Genomic DNA, 15,116 nt, shown 5'->3' with positions numbered 1-15,116 from the left:
TCTTTCCACAAGCCTAAAAAAGAAAATTTTCTTTCAAACCCCAAGATTTTGTACACGTCAGGGATGAAATTAAAGATCTTGTTTAGAATATAAATGGAACTGGTTCAGTGAATATGTTAAGTACTCAACAAAGGGCATCCCCCCATGAAGCCTTCAGAGAGAAAGAATGAGAGCATGAGAGTGCAAGCAAGCTTTAACCTCTCTCCCTGGGCAGAATAATGGATTAGGATTTCCTCAGAGGAATTGATGGCCATGCCAAGATGTTAACTTACAGGATTTTCATGGCACCAGAAAAACTCTACCCAAAGCAGCAGACACTGTCACCAAGGTAAAGTAAGATAATACAAAACACAAGATTTTTTTCAATTCAAAAAGCCTCATTTCTGTAATTAAGAAATCTCTTCTTCAGTGCCACCCGTGCTCATTTGACCCTCAGAGTGGTTATAAAATGGGAACCAAAAACTTATTTAGAATATGGCTCTTATCAATTCTCAGATCTTTTAGATACTTTCCTAAATATGACCAAATAGAAAGGAGGTGTAGGAGAACCAGTCCTCCCAAATTCTGTGAATATTGTACCTCCCACAACACCAAGTGAACACTGATACAGGCTTTTCCCTCTACTTGTCTCTACTCTCTTCTCCCTTGCTCTCACAAGGAAACATAATCTTACAAACCCCACAGAAGGTGAGCTGTGCTAGCAGCTCAAACAGCAGAGGGATTTCACATGTAGAGACTGTTTCCAAGCTGGAGAGCTTTCACTGAAATATGCAACCCAAATAAAAGCAGATCAATAATGTGATCCATCAGCCTTCTCAGGCTGCTTCACAGAACATGTGAGGACATCATTTCTCTCTCACACAGATGAAATTGTTTGCTCTGTCACTGCCAGTGTCAGACACCTTAAGAAGAGATTGGAAATGTATTTTTAAGAGTGGATGCTGTGGGTCAGGGAATAAAGCTGTCATTTGTCAGGATGCAGTAAAACGTGAACAGCACAAGTGCAGAACATTCCTTTGGCAGCACGTCCCAACCTGCAGGATTCCTGCAGCTTTTCCGGATTGCTGAAATTCATCTTCTGTCTCTCTGCCTTGGAACAGACTCCAGAAAGCTGTTGGGAACGTCCTCCTTGCCTGGTTTCCCCCTCTGCCATCCGTCTTGTCCTCTCCTCTCTGCTCTCCTCGCACGCAACTCAGCCCCTGCTCCCTCCTCTCCCATCACTGGTGGGTTGGGCATCCTCTCAATTTTCTCATCTTTCAACCCATTCCACCAACGTGTGATGCCCTTTCTTCCTTCCCTGGCCACCTTTTTATACACCTATGCAGTGCTGGGGCTGCAAATTCAAACTTGCAAAGACAATAAATCTAGTTTTCCTTCAACCTGTTCTCCCTTTTCCTCTGATTTCAAGCCCTGAGAATGACACACTGCTCTCCTTTACCATCCCCTCATCCCATTATGTTCTACAATATTTCTCAACTGCAGCCAAATTTTAGCTATTTAAGAAAAAGAATTACAGATAACAAAGCTACTATCCTTGCAATAGCTATGTGATTTTAATACTCTGACACTGGCTGAATCCCACAGTCATATGCTAACAAACAAAAAGGAAAAATGCAACTCCAAAGCAGAATTTTTCAATTATTCAGGCACTTACAGCATAACAAATTTTAAATTTTTTTCAGAGAGAAAAGCCTATTCTGTCACAAATCTGAGAAGCTGAAGGACTCCTCTCCATGCATGGGATTTTTCTCCAGATAATGTAATGTCTCTACAGGCAGAATTCAAGCTGGAAGGATTCATTTCATGCTAAGCAACAGTACACAGATGACAAGAGCTTCCCAAACTAGCAAAAGATCCCAAATCTCGAGTTCCAGCAAAAAAAATGTTGTGACTATATGCTTTGGAAAACTGAACAAGTTATATCCACTACATGTATTCAAACTATGCAAAATGATGGGTGTGGTGAGGAGGGGGAGAGAGGAAGGAGGCTATTAAATCACTTTACCTGTAATTCTGACATGTAATTTGTTATTTTTAATATACAACATAGTTTCAGGTGTTTTATCTGGCACAAAGACAGAAAATGTTCTTTATCATCTTACCTTTGCTGGGGTACAAGGGATCTTCCAAACTGGGTGCTACAGTACCAACAACTCCAGCTCCCACTAGCTCGACTGAGAGCTACCTATAATGCACATCAATGATTGAGTGATTGAATTAAACCTGATCAGCCATCACATGCCTCTGCCAAGGAAGGGACAACATCTCCCCAGCTTCTTTAAAATGAAGCCTAGAAGGTTAACTCCTCGTGTTCCTTCACTTGCAGTTCAAATGCAGTTAAGATTCTGCATGGAATGCTCTCCTTCCAAAGATCTCTAAGTCAACAGCAAAGCTCATTTTTGCCAATTCTACCCTCAGGCTTTCCACTCTGGAATAAGAAAAGCCTTATATTATTTCTTTTGAAAAAAAGACCACACCTTTGCATTAGAATCTATCTACACCTACTGCAGAGTTACTACAGCATCAACTGCAATTCAAAACTTCCAAAAATACAAACAAGACCCCAAGGAAACCTGAAAGAGGAGTTTACAGATTGACTCCCTTCCCTAGAAACAAACACCCAGGTTTCTTCCACTCAGGCAATACACTGCAGCAAGCAGAGCCACACAAGAGAATCAAGAGATCTAAATGAGGGATATTTGCTTTATGATCTTGACTGACAGTGAACTTCCACTCCTCTCTCTGCCTGCCAGGAGCTTAGCAAGAGCCAGTGAGTTACCACCACATAAAAATCACAACCAAGAGATATATTTAGTCACTGTGGTTCAAGGAAAACGGTTGCTTACGCTGAAAATAAATTTAGCAATTGTTTCCAGTTTCTGATTTTCACTGACTAAGGCACAACCCAGCTGCTCCACATTCCAGTAGCCTTCAGCTGTCTTCTTTCTCCACTCCTTGTCCACTTCCTCCTTACAACTGCTAAGACCATCTCAATCCTGCAGCAGTTATCCCACAGGCTGCATTTTGGAACACACCACCTGTCAACCTACAATGGCTGACAAAAGATGCCAAAATTCTGCTCCTTGTGCCATTTTGTAGAAACCATCTTGTACCTGACCGTGTGTGATCAGTGCAAATTACCAAACACCCAGTACAAAAACAACAACTAAATAAACTATTTAGTGCAACACAACACAGCCTGAATGGCTGATGCTGTTTAAAGAAGTTACAGTAAAACACAGGTGGGATGTTTCTTTTAGGAGGAAAGAGGAGGTGCTAGAAGCCTGACCAAGGAAAAATTGGAACTGAACTACCTTTGGGGTTGAGAGGGAAATTTTTTGAAGGGTCTAATTTTCAGATTTGCAGGTAACTCCTATTTTGCTTGAAAATCACAAGCAGAGAAGCACTTAAGCTGGTCAACTGCAAAATTTTCTAACCTGAAACCCCTCACTTAATTTTGAGAAATATGGTATGGCTGTGAATGCACAACAGAACTGAGAGAGTCCTGCCTAGTAACTCACCTAAGCATGACAGACAAAAAGAAACTGCATAAAACTGTACAGGTATATAAAACAGGCAGGCTGATTTCCATAAAATGATCCAAGGCATGATGACAGTTCAAAATATACCCTCTGCAAAAACAAAATCTCCAGGAAACTTCACATTTGTACAAAAACATCCGCAGATGAACAATGCAGGATCACATAAATTGGCATGAAGGACTCCAGATGGAACATTAAATTCCTACAAGGATGGGAATAATGTGACCTCCTGAATTGCTTCTTCAATTTTGTCATTTTCTTAAGAACAGAGTTCTCCTGGAATTACCCCTAGATGTTTATCTCACCAAATACTAAAGGGTGAGAATCTGAGGTGAATTTGCTTATCAGGCAAGTAAAAGGTAAAGCCAATAGTGCTTGTGATCTACTGGGAATAAACACATCCCATGGAGTCCTGAGCAGAACAGAGAGGACTGCCTGCACTCCAGGTAGCTAACACCTGAAACAGCTCTCTCAAAACAACCTTTAGCAGGCAGCTGTTGGAAAAGCAAGTTCACAAGGGAAATGAAAACCCTGAAAGAAATAACAAGACTAAGAGTGAAAACACCAAGTAGAATAAACCTTCAAAATATGGCACCCATATGTTCTTTGGTTTTAATAAAAGGGCATTTTTGACTTGTTTCATGACAAGCTTTTGGTTCAGAGCTGATGGTCTAATTCCTCCCCTACTCTCCCTGAATGATGCAGAGTAACTGAATTCCCTGCAGCTCGTAATCCATCAGGTAAATAAAAACAGGAATTCGTGCATCGCCATGGTAACAGGAAACCACAGCAGAATCTGTGACCTTCTCTGCTCTTTCTTGGCATCTCTATTTTGGATTTCACATCAAAAAGGGAGAGAGCAAATATTTTCTGAAAGTGAAGACAAGAAGTCACAGTTCTGGAGTAAAGAGAAGCCAATGGCCATTCCTTCTCTTCCAGCCAAGGAAGGTTCTGCTTTGGAAAAGTGTCTGGAAGCCTCCTGGTGGGAGCCTAACAAAGCAGAGGCTCTAAACTAGCAAACCCCAAATATACCATCTTCTTCTACACTACCAGATGGCTGCCCTTCACTCCACAGCAGAGCTCTGAATTGCTCTACAGTGACCCTTCTGTTGATTAAACAGCAGCACTGAGAGGCTCCAGAGGGAGCCTTGTCTGCTCTTCCCTCATGGACAGGATGGAAGCTGTTATCTCTAATCATTTATTATTGTTTTTTATTGAGTGCCAACAAGGTGTTCCAGTTAAGGAGCCAGGGAGCAGATGGATGAGGGTCTCTGGGGGTCTAACCCTGCAAGGGGTAACACATTTTTTCCAGCAGCCTGTCTAGATGGAGACACAAGTTAAAGCCCACTCCAAAGTTTGTCACCATGGCCTGTGACCAGGCAATAGTCTATTTTGTTTATAACATAACGCATAAATTTCTGTCCCTGTAAGAAAAATAAATTCAAATGTACACAAATGCACAGACCTCGGACCTCACAGCATTTGTTTCATGAGTCTGTATCCTTTGTTCCGCTACTGTTCACGTTCTGACAAACATTACCCCTGAGTGGCTGTGGTGTTACAGGCTGTGTTTATTCGGTGACGCTATTAACCAAACTGTTTGTGTCAATCAGAAGTTCAAACACTCAGAAACAGAGATGGAGACAGCCCTGCTCTGGAACAGCTGGCTCCCAGCCCTCCTTTCCTGTCTCTTCTCTTCTCTTCCCATTTATATTTGGACTGGATTATTTTTTTTTTTAATACCCTTACCTAAAGAAATGAAAAGTACAAGCAGTTGAAAGATGACAGATTCCCAGATTTATAGTTTCTCGTGTTCAGCAAATCATCACTGTGATAGACTTGCACTAGAACAAATGTCCCTGCATCAGGGCTTCTCCCACTGCATCTTCCACCTGCACACTCACAGCACGCACCTGGGGATGGATCCTGCACCATCCTTGAACTCTCCAGTGGGAGCTCAGTGTGGTTGGTCTCTAGGTTGTGCAGGGCATGACTTTTATATGGTATTTTATTGCTATTATATGGTATTTTATATGGTATTTATATTTATACGGTATTTCTTGGCCTCTCTGTTCTATTGTTTATGGAACCGTGCTGAGTTTGTGTGTGTCTCCAGAGTCATCTTCCCGTGCCTGAACTCCTCACGCTGCCTCTCTGGTGTGGAGCTCTATTTACTATTCTCCCAGGGTTATTTACTGCACACGAATAAACAAAACGTGATCACTTATTTATACGTCTGTAATTACTGTCTACAGTTACTAAATCCCAAGCCAAACTCACCTCCAGCATAAACAAGTGGCAATTATTCCAGAGCTGGCCCGAGGTCTGTGTACTCTGCTAACACCTTCCCTGCTCGCTGGAGTAAGGGATAAGCACGGAAAAGCTCAGCAGGAGCAAAGCTACACTGGCATACTCTGAAAGGGACGGTGCACGGGATTAACCTGGGATATTTCTGGAGTAACATTTGTCCCCTGATGCGGCGCACACTTGTTAGACAGTAACTCAGCGCGGAGAGCTGGAAGCACGCCGAGGTGCTGCACGGAGAGGCGGCTGGCAGGCTGCTCATCCCCCGGGGCCGCTGCAGAACACACGGAGCACACCAGGCTGGGATGAGCACAGCCAGAAGGAGATGCTACCGACCGCACTCCTTGGGACCGGGGATCCTTCCTGCATCCGTGGGGATCCACGGGGATCCTTCCTGCATCCCTGGCTGCTGTCCTGGGAAGCCTGGATGCTCCTACTCGGGCTGCTGCTCTGCGTTCCCCAGGAGGAGACAGCCGAGCTATTCCCCACAATGAAATATACAAAACAGCATCGATTTTTCCTCTGCTAATTAAATGCAACATAATTAAACTACGTAACTTCTAGCTGCTTGATTTGCACAGCACTAATTGAATCTTTAAGCGTACTACTCCCACTACAGAGAAAAACAGGGTCATTCAACCATCTAAAGTGACAACTGAGAACCAGGCGCGACTCCAGAAGCACAGAGAGACAATATGATCCGTGCTTGAGCGTTTCCTTGTGAGAGCTGAAGGAACCTCAGCAGCCTCCCCTGGCTCTGGCTGTCGTGAGCACCCCAGGCAGAGGGAAGAGGGAGGAAAAAACCTGCAAGTTCCCTCTGACATTTGCCCACGGACTCATCTTTTCTCATCCTGCACAAACACCAGGAGAGGAAAGTTGGGAGAAGTTGAAATTAATCATTGCGCGTAGGCCCCAAAGCGCCGCAGCGCCCGGCGGTGCTGATGCTCGGCTGCGCGGCAAGGACGGAGTGGGTGCGAGAACACAAAAATTAAAATAAAGGAACTAGGGGGGGAAGGAGACAAACAACGAGGAAAAAGGAAAACGCGGAGGAGACACAAAGCCCGAGCCAAACAGCGCCCGGGCACCGCAGGAGCAGCCCCCGGGGGAACGCGCAGAGCATCCCCGCGGCCCCGGCCCAGCCCCGGCCCGGGCCCCGCTGGCCGCCCGCGCTGTCAGGAGCCCCCGGGGGAACCTGGCCGGGCGCGGGGGTCCCTGCCCGGCTCCCCCCGCCCCGCCGGGCCGCGCCAGGCCCGCGGCAGCGCCGGCACCTCCCGCAGCCCCGGCGGCTCCGGCTCCTCCGGCGGCTCCGCGGGGCGGGCGGCGAGCGCGGCCGCCCCGGCGCGTCCCCCCCTCGGCGCTGCCCGCGGGCCTCCGGCGCTCACCTGCTTTCTCGATCTTGCCGGACATGTCGGAGCCGGCGCTCGGCGCTCAGGCCCGGCGGCGCACGGAGCCGGCCGAGGGGCTGCCGGGCTCCCGCTGCTGCCGGGCGCGATGCGGGAGCGGCTCCAGCGGCGGCCGTGGAGCTGCGCCCGCCCCCTGCCCGCTCCGCGGGCCGCGACGGGAAGGGGCGGCCCGGGGCTCCCGCCGCGCACGCCCAGCGCCCGGCGCCGCCTCCCGGCCACAAAGGGAACCGCGGGGCGGGGCCGGCGGCGGGGCGGGCACGGAGCCTCGAGCCCCGGAATCCCGGGATGGGCATTGGGATCCTGGGATGGGCATTGGGATCCTGGGATGGGCACCGGGATCCTGGGATGGGCACCGGGATCCCGGGATGGGCATTGGGATCCTGGGATGGGCACCGGGATCCCGGGATGGGCATTGGGATCCTGGGATGGGCACCGGGATCCTGGGATAGAATCCCGGGGTGAGCATTGAGATCCTGGGATGGGCATCGGGATCGAGGGATGGGCATTGAGATCCCGGGATGGGCATCGGGATCCTGGGATGGGCATCGAGATCCTGGGATAGAATCCCGGGGTGGGCATTGAGATCCCGGGATGGGCATCGGGATCCTGGGATGGACGTCGGGATCCTGGGATGAGGATCAGAATTCTGGGATGGGCATCAGGATCTCAGAATGGGATCATAATACCAGTACTGGCATCAGGATCCAGGGATGAGGATCAGAATCCTGGGATGGACATCAGGATCCAAGGATGAGGATCAGAATCGAGGGATAGGATTGGAATCCTGGGATGGGCATCAGGATCTCGGGATGGGATTGGAATCCTGGGATGGGCATCAGGATCCAGGGACGTGTCTGGCTGGGAGGGACTGCAGCGGGTCCAACCTCCTGCTCAAGGAGGGTCATGTCAGCCCACGGCACAGGGCTGTGACCAGATGGGTCTGGGATATCTCTGGTGAGGGACACTCCAGAGCCTTTCTTGTCTCTGTTCCAGTGCACGGGCATTGCATGGGAAGGAAGTCCTTCCTTGTGTCCAGGTGGAACTTGGTGTGCATCAGTTTCTGCCTGTTTCCTTGTGTCCGAGTGGTTGGCACCACCAGGAACAGCCTGGCTGTATCTTTTTGGTGTCCCCTTTTACATACTTACACACATTAATGTGATCTCTTCTCGAGGCTGAACAGCCCCAACTCACTCAGACTTTTCCTAGGAACCCAGGTGGTTTTCCCCCCAAAATGCAATCCTTGGGATGCACGGCTGGAAGGAGCAGGGACTCCCATCCTGAGCTGTCCAGGAATGTCCTGCTGATGCTCCTGACCCTTCAGCATCTCCTCAGGCCTCACAGGTTCTGCCTTTTCCCAAATTCACTGCCATGGCACAACCTTTCTTTTGGAGCAGTCAGCAGCAAAATTAAATATAACCAATTACAATTTACTGTCTACAATTGTCCAAAAGAAGGTTGTGGCAAGGTGAGGGTCAGCCTCTTCTCCCAGGCAGCCAGCAACAGAACAAGGGGAAACAGCTTCAAGTTATGCCAGAAGGTTCAGATTATTGGATATTTCCTTGGATATTAGGAAAAATTTCTTCATGGAAAGAGTGGTTAAGCATTGGAACAGGCTGCCCAGGGCAGTTGTTGTGTCATTGTCCCTGGAAGTGCTCAAAAAAAGAATAGAAATGGCTTAGTGGGCGTGGAGGTACTCACCAGAAGGTTGGACTTGATAATACTGGAGGTCTTTTCCAACCTTAATGATTCTGTGATCCCGTGGAAAGGGAGCAAAGGTGGGATTTGTGCAAATCTGACTGTAACAGGCCACCAGTGCTGCTGCCTCAGAGCATCCTCACAGCATCCACAGACACCCCAAACCCACGCTCAGGGCAGGCAAACGTGAGCCCAGGTTGCCCAGCAGGGCTGCTGGAAGCCCCAGAGCAGCCCCAGGCAGCTCTGTGATCCTGCTCCTGCTCCCTGACATCCCCAGCTCCGTGTCTGCCATCCCAGCCTGCACACTGGCTTCAGTCTGAGCCCAGGGAGCAGTGGCAGCTCCCTGGGGACAAGTGACTTCACTCCACAGGGAGGTGACAGCAGAGCCTGGGGAGAGAACTCCAGGCAATAATAAAATAATTATGTCCTGTTTGAAAATGAACTCATTTCTACAACTTAATTAGGGACAAACTTCTCAACAATGACTTACAGGTAGCCCTGTGCTAGGGGCCAATAAATCTGAAGCCTGGTGAGCTGTCAGAGGCTGTTTACTTCCCTTATCAAATAAATCATTCACAAGGCTGCTATTTCTGTAAGCTTTCCACACAACTTTGAAAGTGACTTCATGAGCCTGTTTAAACATCTCACACACCCAGGGCTAGGCAGAAGGTATAGCAGGAAATGTCTAAGAGGCAGAGCATGCATTTTTCTCTCATTAATTTCTTTTCGTTGAGAGGCTTGTGGAGAGCTCCTGAGTGCATTTGCTTAATAAATCCAATCAAAAAGAGAAAGATTTAGGTGGAGGTTTTCCTCTGGCTCACACAGATGTAAATGGTGGCTGTTGCAGCCACGCTGAGCCGTGCTGACTCACTGGTATTAGTGAGCAGTAGTAACAGGGAGCTGCAGAGGGTGATGCTAATGAGAGCAGACCCGACTGGGAGTACACACAGGAAGCAGACAGATGAAGTAACAAGCTGCTATTCTTACACCCTCCCGTTTTCAGACTTGGGCAAGGGAGAAGGAGCTTGTGTGCAATAATGTGAGATATGAACAGAACAGCTACTAAATTGGAAGGTCTTTTCATAGTCTCTGATATAAAAAGCCCCGTTGTGCCCATGATGTGTTGCCTTCCAGGGGATGCTGGAGTTTCTCTTGTGGTTTCTGCATTAAGATGTAACTCACAATGCTGGGAAAACCTGATGCTTCTAAATATCCCCTGGAGTCAGCTGAGGAAAAAAGCTCAGAGCTGATTGTGTTCATCTGAGCGTGTTGTTGAGGGCAGAGCTGTGGCTGGAGAGCAGGAGGAGATGTGTGAAGACAGATGTCACTTTTCAGGCTGTTACAGAGCAGTGTGAGACCCACAGGGATGGCTCTTGCAGCACATTTGGGTACAGGGAAAGGGATGGCAGGAGTGGTTACAGCCATGCTGGAACACCCCACAAAGCCAAAGTTTCAGGTGCTGATGCTACATCAGGAAGAAGAAATGAAGAATACGTTGCTACCTGCTTTGTTATTGGATGAGAAGCACAGAGCTAAAGGTCACCTTACAGCCAGAGACGAGCCAGATGTGGGGGCAACATCTGGAGCCTCCTTCCCCAAATATTTCTTCGCTGGGAGAAACTCCCTGGCAGCAAAACCTGCAGATGGTGGAAGCCCTCTCTGGAGGCAGCCCCAGACGGGCTGGCAGCACCTAGGGAAAGCCACAGCCACAAACTGCAGCCCCACAGGGTCATTTCCTGCCGTGAGTCACTGAGCAGTTCAACTGACCCACTGAACGGGGGAAATTGTGCAAGAAGAAATGCCAGGGAGGCTGGAGCTGCGCAGTTAAAGAGCGCTCCTGCCCTCTAGTGAGGGCTCAGCCCAAATCCCGGCTGGTCCCATCCCAGCCCTGCTCTCCTGTTCCCCTACAGTTTGTGGGATCAGGGCTCAGGTCCTGCTGGGTCTGTCCCTGCAGAAATCCCAGGGGTCAGCAGCCATTCACCCCAAAATCACCTGCCAGAGTGGGCTTTAGTAGCATGAAATAACTGGGAAATTATTTAAAGGGGAAAATATGATTATTACTTTTATTAGTATTAGTATTAGTATTATTAGTATTGTTGTTGTTATTATTGTTATTATTATTGTTATATTTAGGGAAATGCAGTTTAGCCAAATTCCCTCCTGCACAATGCCTTCTGCACCAGCTCTGGCCTTGATAACATCACTGCTCAGGATAGTTGCAGTTTGATTAAGACTCCAAAAGCTCACTGAGAAACCTTATCCAGTGTGACAAACACTCATCCCAAGTGACAAACACACCACAGCGACCCGATGTGCCCCACCCCTGCTCGGCCAGAGGGGTGAGAAGTTTTGCCAGTGGGAAACGGTGAAAAAAAAATTATTGGAAGCAACTAAAGCTGAAGGGCAAGATTATAATCTCCTGTTAATGGCTGCTACACCTCTGAGGTATTCAGGGGTGGGAAAAATAGGAGTGGGATGCCAGTATGTGGTGAAGGAGAAGCACAGTCATGGGGGACACTGTAGGTGAGAGACTCAGAGGAGTGATCTGCTCTGACCGTGCTCCTCTCCTGAGGAGAGATCTCTGGGTGGGAGACTCAGAAAGGAACAGAGCTCTGTCTCAATCCCCTGGAATATACACCTGATGCAATCTGCACCAAAGTTCATATAAGAAAAAGAAAAAAAAAGGCAAATGGGAGAGACTGGCTTTGGGCAAATCCCTGCTTTCACCTCCTGGAGGAAGGGTCAGTGTTCAGGTTTTTTGGGCACAGCAGCTGATGGTACCTGGCTGGTGCTGCCAGCTGTGTGCCAGACCCTGGTGCTCTGAGTGCTGGGGTGAGAGACAGGTTATTATTATTATTATTATTATTAGTAGTAGTAGTAGTAGTAGTACTATTGCTATTACTATTATTATTGTTGTTTTGTTACTGATGTTGTTATATTAATTTTTATATTTGTATTTATTTTTATTTTTATTTTTATTTTTATTATGAGAGCTGATTGTCTGGGCAGATGGTCCAAGCTCCCCTGAGCATCCCCCGTGGCCGTGGGCTGGTCCCCCCCAGGGCTCTCACCCCGCGGGCAGTTTCCACTGCTTCTCCCATGCTGACTGTCAGCATTGTCAGGACTCGCTTTCTCGCAGCTTTTTCCTCGCAAAAAGGCGAGATTTGGGTGCAGGCTCTAGAGGGCAGCATCTGCCGGCACATGGGGCTGGGGGCTGCCGCCGGCTCCCCCCGCCCGCGCCCTGCGCGGCCCCGGCCAGAGAAGGCGCGGGGCGAGGAAGAGGAGGGAGCCCGGCAGTGGCCGTCCCTTAGGGGCTCGCTGTCCTCTGCCTGCAGGCGGGACAAGGAGCCTTGGAATCACGGAATGGGCAGGGCTGGAAAGGAGCCTTAAAGGTCGTTTAGTTCCAAACCCCCTGAAGGAGCAGGGGACACCTTCCACTGTCCCAGGGGACACCTTCCACTGTCCCAGGGTGCTCCAGCCCTGTCCAGCCCGGCCTTGGGCACTGCCAGGGATCCAGGGGCAGCCCCAGCTGCTCTGGGCACCCTGTGCCAGGCCCTGCCCACCCTCACTGGAAATAATTCCTTCCTTACATGTAATTTAATTGACCCTCTTGCAGTTCAAAGCCATTACCCCTTGTCCTATTGCAACATCCCAACCTTGAAACACCTTGGTCCCTTCCCTGCTTGGTGACTGACCTTTGGTTTGTTGTTTTGTTTTGTTCCCCAGACAAATCTCCAGTCCAAGACCAACAAATCCATTGGATGTCTGGGGTGGGTCACTCAATGTTTCAGGGCTCCCCACCTGTAAAACACCAACAGCCAGGTGGGCACAGACTCAGGGCACTGGGACTGGGGAATTAATCAAAAAATAAATGAATTGCACTTACACAAATATCTGTTAAAGTGGCAGCTTAAAGCTTTTTGATGTCTTCTTCTTAGTCTTTGTGAAAAGAAGTAAATAGGAAAAAAAAAAAAATTTGGCCTCATGCTGCCACAGGAGGATGAGGTGGATCTGAGGAGGAACGCTGAGAAGAACCCCAGGCCCTGGATTATTAAAAAGAAAAACAGAGAGAGAGATTAAACAGCTTATGACAAACCCTTTGTACATTTAAAGTAATTAGGAAGGTGAGGGTGGAGGGAGAAAAGGCTGTGAAGGTTCTTTCTCTGGTTTAATCTTTTCCCTCTTCTGGGGACTGTATTTCACAGTGGAAACAAAAGCCTGTGAATCACCAGCACAAGACTCACTGGCTAACGAGGTGTCTGGCACTCCCAGGTGTTTCTGTCAGCACTGCTCAGTGGTCAGACGTCTGGCTGTCCTTTCAGCCCCACACCTGGAGGTTCACATCGATGGCTCACCCTCCTGGGGTCATTGGCATCGTGGCAGATAATTGAATAAAGATCTTTGCTGTGCATGGCTGGAGCTCAGCTGCTGACTTTGCTGACCACACCATGGCCCATCTGTGCTGTCCCTGAAGAGTAAAAGCAGCTCTGAGCAGGGTCTCCGAAGCCTGCCCGGACCCTTCTGGCTCTGGAGCTTGTGTTGCTGAGGGCAGAACTGGAGGGAACACCCTGCTCCTTTCAGAGGAAGGGAACAGGATATCTGGGGCAGTGAGGGTGTCTGCCCAGAGACCCAGATGGTCCCAAGCCCTTTGGATGGCTTGGACATCCCCTAGTGCCACACTGCATCACAGACCTTTGGGCACTGAGCAAGCAGGGCAGAGGAAAGGTTGTCACTTTGTCATCTCGTGGCACAGGCTGCTGGACACACCAGGACTGTGGGAAATGTACTTCAGACTCTGCCTGCTGCAATCCTTCCTTCATCTGAACCATCATTACTGGTCACTGCTGAAGATGGAGCACAAGGAGATGGAAAAGCAGAAGGGGCTCCTGCTGCTCCTGCTGCCAGCAAAGACTGGAGGAGCTCCACATCCAGAGCTGCTCCATTGCAATGCAGTTCCCATCCACCTCTGGGTGAGGGAGACAACTCACCATAAAGCCAAGGGCTGCTCAGGAAGGACAGGATGGAGGGGCCCAATTTAGAGCACCAGGAGCAAGCCCAGCTCATACACAAGCCCTCTTTAAAACCTTGCTTTTCTTCCAGGTCATTTTCCATGGACAAGTGACCCTTCCTGCCTCACACCACAGAGCAAGCAGATGCTGAAGGTGAACCAAGTCACTCCCTGCAGGAAAGAGTGAAAGGAAAATGAATCAGAAAAGGAAATCAAAATCAATATTACAAAGTCAAATAATAAAAATTGTGTTATGGAAACAAAGGTCACCCAGGGAAAAATGTAATTGGACATGACAGCCTAGATTTCCCCAGTCCCAGGTGGGGAGACCTTGTGCCCAAGCCAAAGTGTCACCTGGCCATGCTGCTGGAGCTCCACACGGTCTGTCCAGCTGTCAGCAGCTGCAGGGAGGATGGAGGAGAGAAACCTGGGGGAGCTGCAGGCAGCCTGGTCTGAAATAGCAGAGGTCCTGCAGGGCAGGAATGAGCTGTGCTGGCAAATGCACGTGGGGAGCCCAGCAGGGAATAAAGGAGCCCCTGGCAGGTCAGGAGGGAGATGTGCTGAATCCTGAGGGCTGCAGGAGATCCAGCCTGCCTCTGCACAGAGTGGCACCAGCACAGGGATGTGCACAGAGGAGAGGGAATGGGTTTGCTTTCAGTGCAAAAAGGTAACTTGGGCAAGGCCAGCCTCTGTGTGCCTCAGTTTCCCCTTTTGTGAAATGGCTCTTTCACCTCTGCAATTACACAGGAGAGGCACAGACACCTCTGGACCTCATTAATGAGCACAGGTATGAACATGAGCCAGAGATTCTCACCCAGCCCTTCCAAGGTCTCTCTCCTGCAGGGTGACAAGCTGCAGTGCCTCATGCAAATCTTCATTTTGGCCCTCCTGGTCTTGAAGGAGGGGCTGACCGAGCCCCACGTGTCTCCCATGAAGCTGCACAAGCCCTGATCCATTTCAGAGAGCATTGGAAATGTGGGGCACGTCCCTCTGATAAGGATGCAAACTTCAAACCATTATTCCTCAGCCCACAGCACTTCTCTTCATCCTCAGGCTGGTGCTGATGGGTTGTTTGGTGCAGGTTTTTTTTTCTCCCTTCCTTCATTTTATTTTATTTTTAAACTTGACCTCCTGATTCCTCCCGGGAATTTATGCTGGATTCTT

The 15,116-nt window shown here is 49.0% G+C and overlaps 1 protein-coding gene across 3 annotated transcripts in view; it reads right to left on the bottom strand.

Moving 5' to 3' along the window:
- RAPGEF1 (Rap guanine nucleotide exchange factor 1) overlaps positions 1 to 7,388 on the bottom strand; it is an 84,227-nt gene extending 76,839 nt beyond the window's left edge. For 2 of the 3 annotated variants that reach the window (XM_059865295.1, XM_059865296.1), the window contains exon 1: positions 7,229 to 7,387. In XM_059865295.1, coding sequence (XP_059721278.1) covers positions 7,229 to 7,253 — 25 coding nt within the window. In that variant the 5' untranslated portion in view covers positions 7,254 to 7,387. Of the gene's footprint in view, positions 1 to 7,228 lie in introns of all 3 variants that reach the window. The other variant, XM_059865294.1, reaches the window with a different exon arrangement.
- Positions 7,389 to 15,116: the final 7,728 nt, after the last annotated feature.

The sequence above is a fragment of the Haemorhous mexicanus genome, chromosome 21, assembly GCF_027477595.1.
Source record: "Haemorhous mexicanus isolate bHaeMex1 chromosome 21, bHaeMex1.pri, whole genome shotgun sequence".
Classification (NCBI taxonomy): Eukaryota; Metazoa; Chordata; class Aves; order Passeriformes; family Fringillidae; genus Haemorhous; species Haemorhous mexicanus.
The sequence above is the reverse complement of the archived record's forward strand: the minus strand, read 5'-3'. Positions and strand labels throughout refer to the sequence as shown.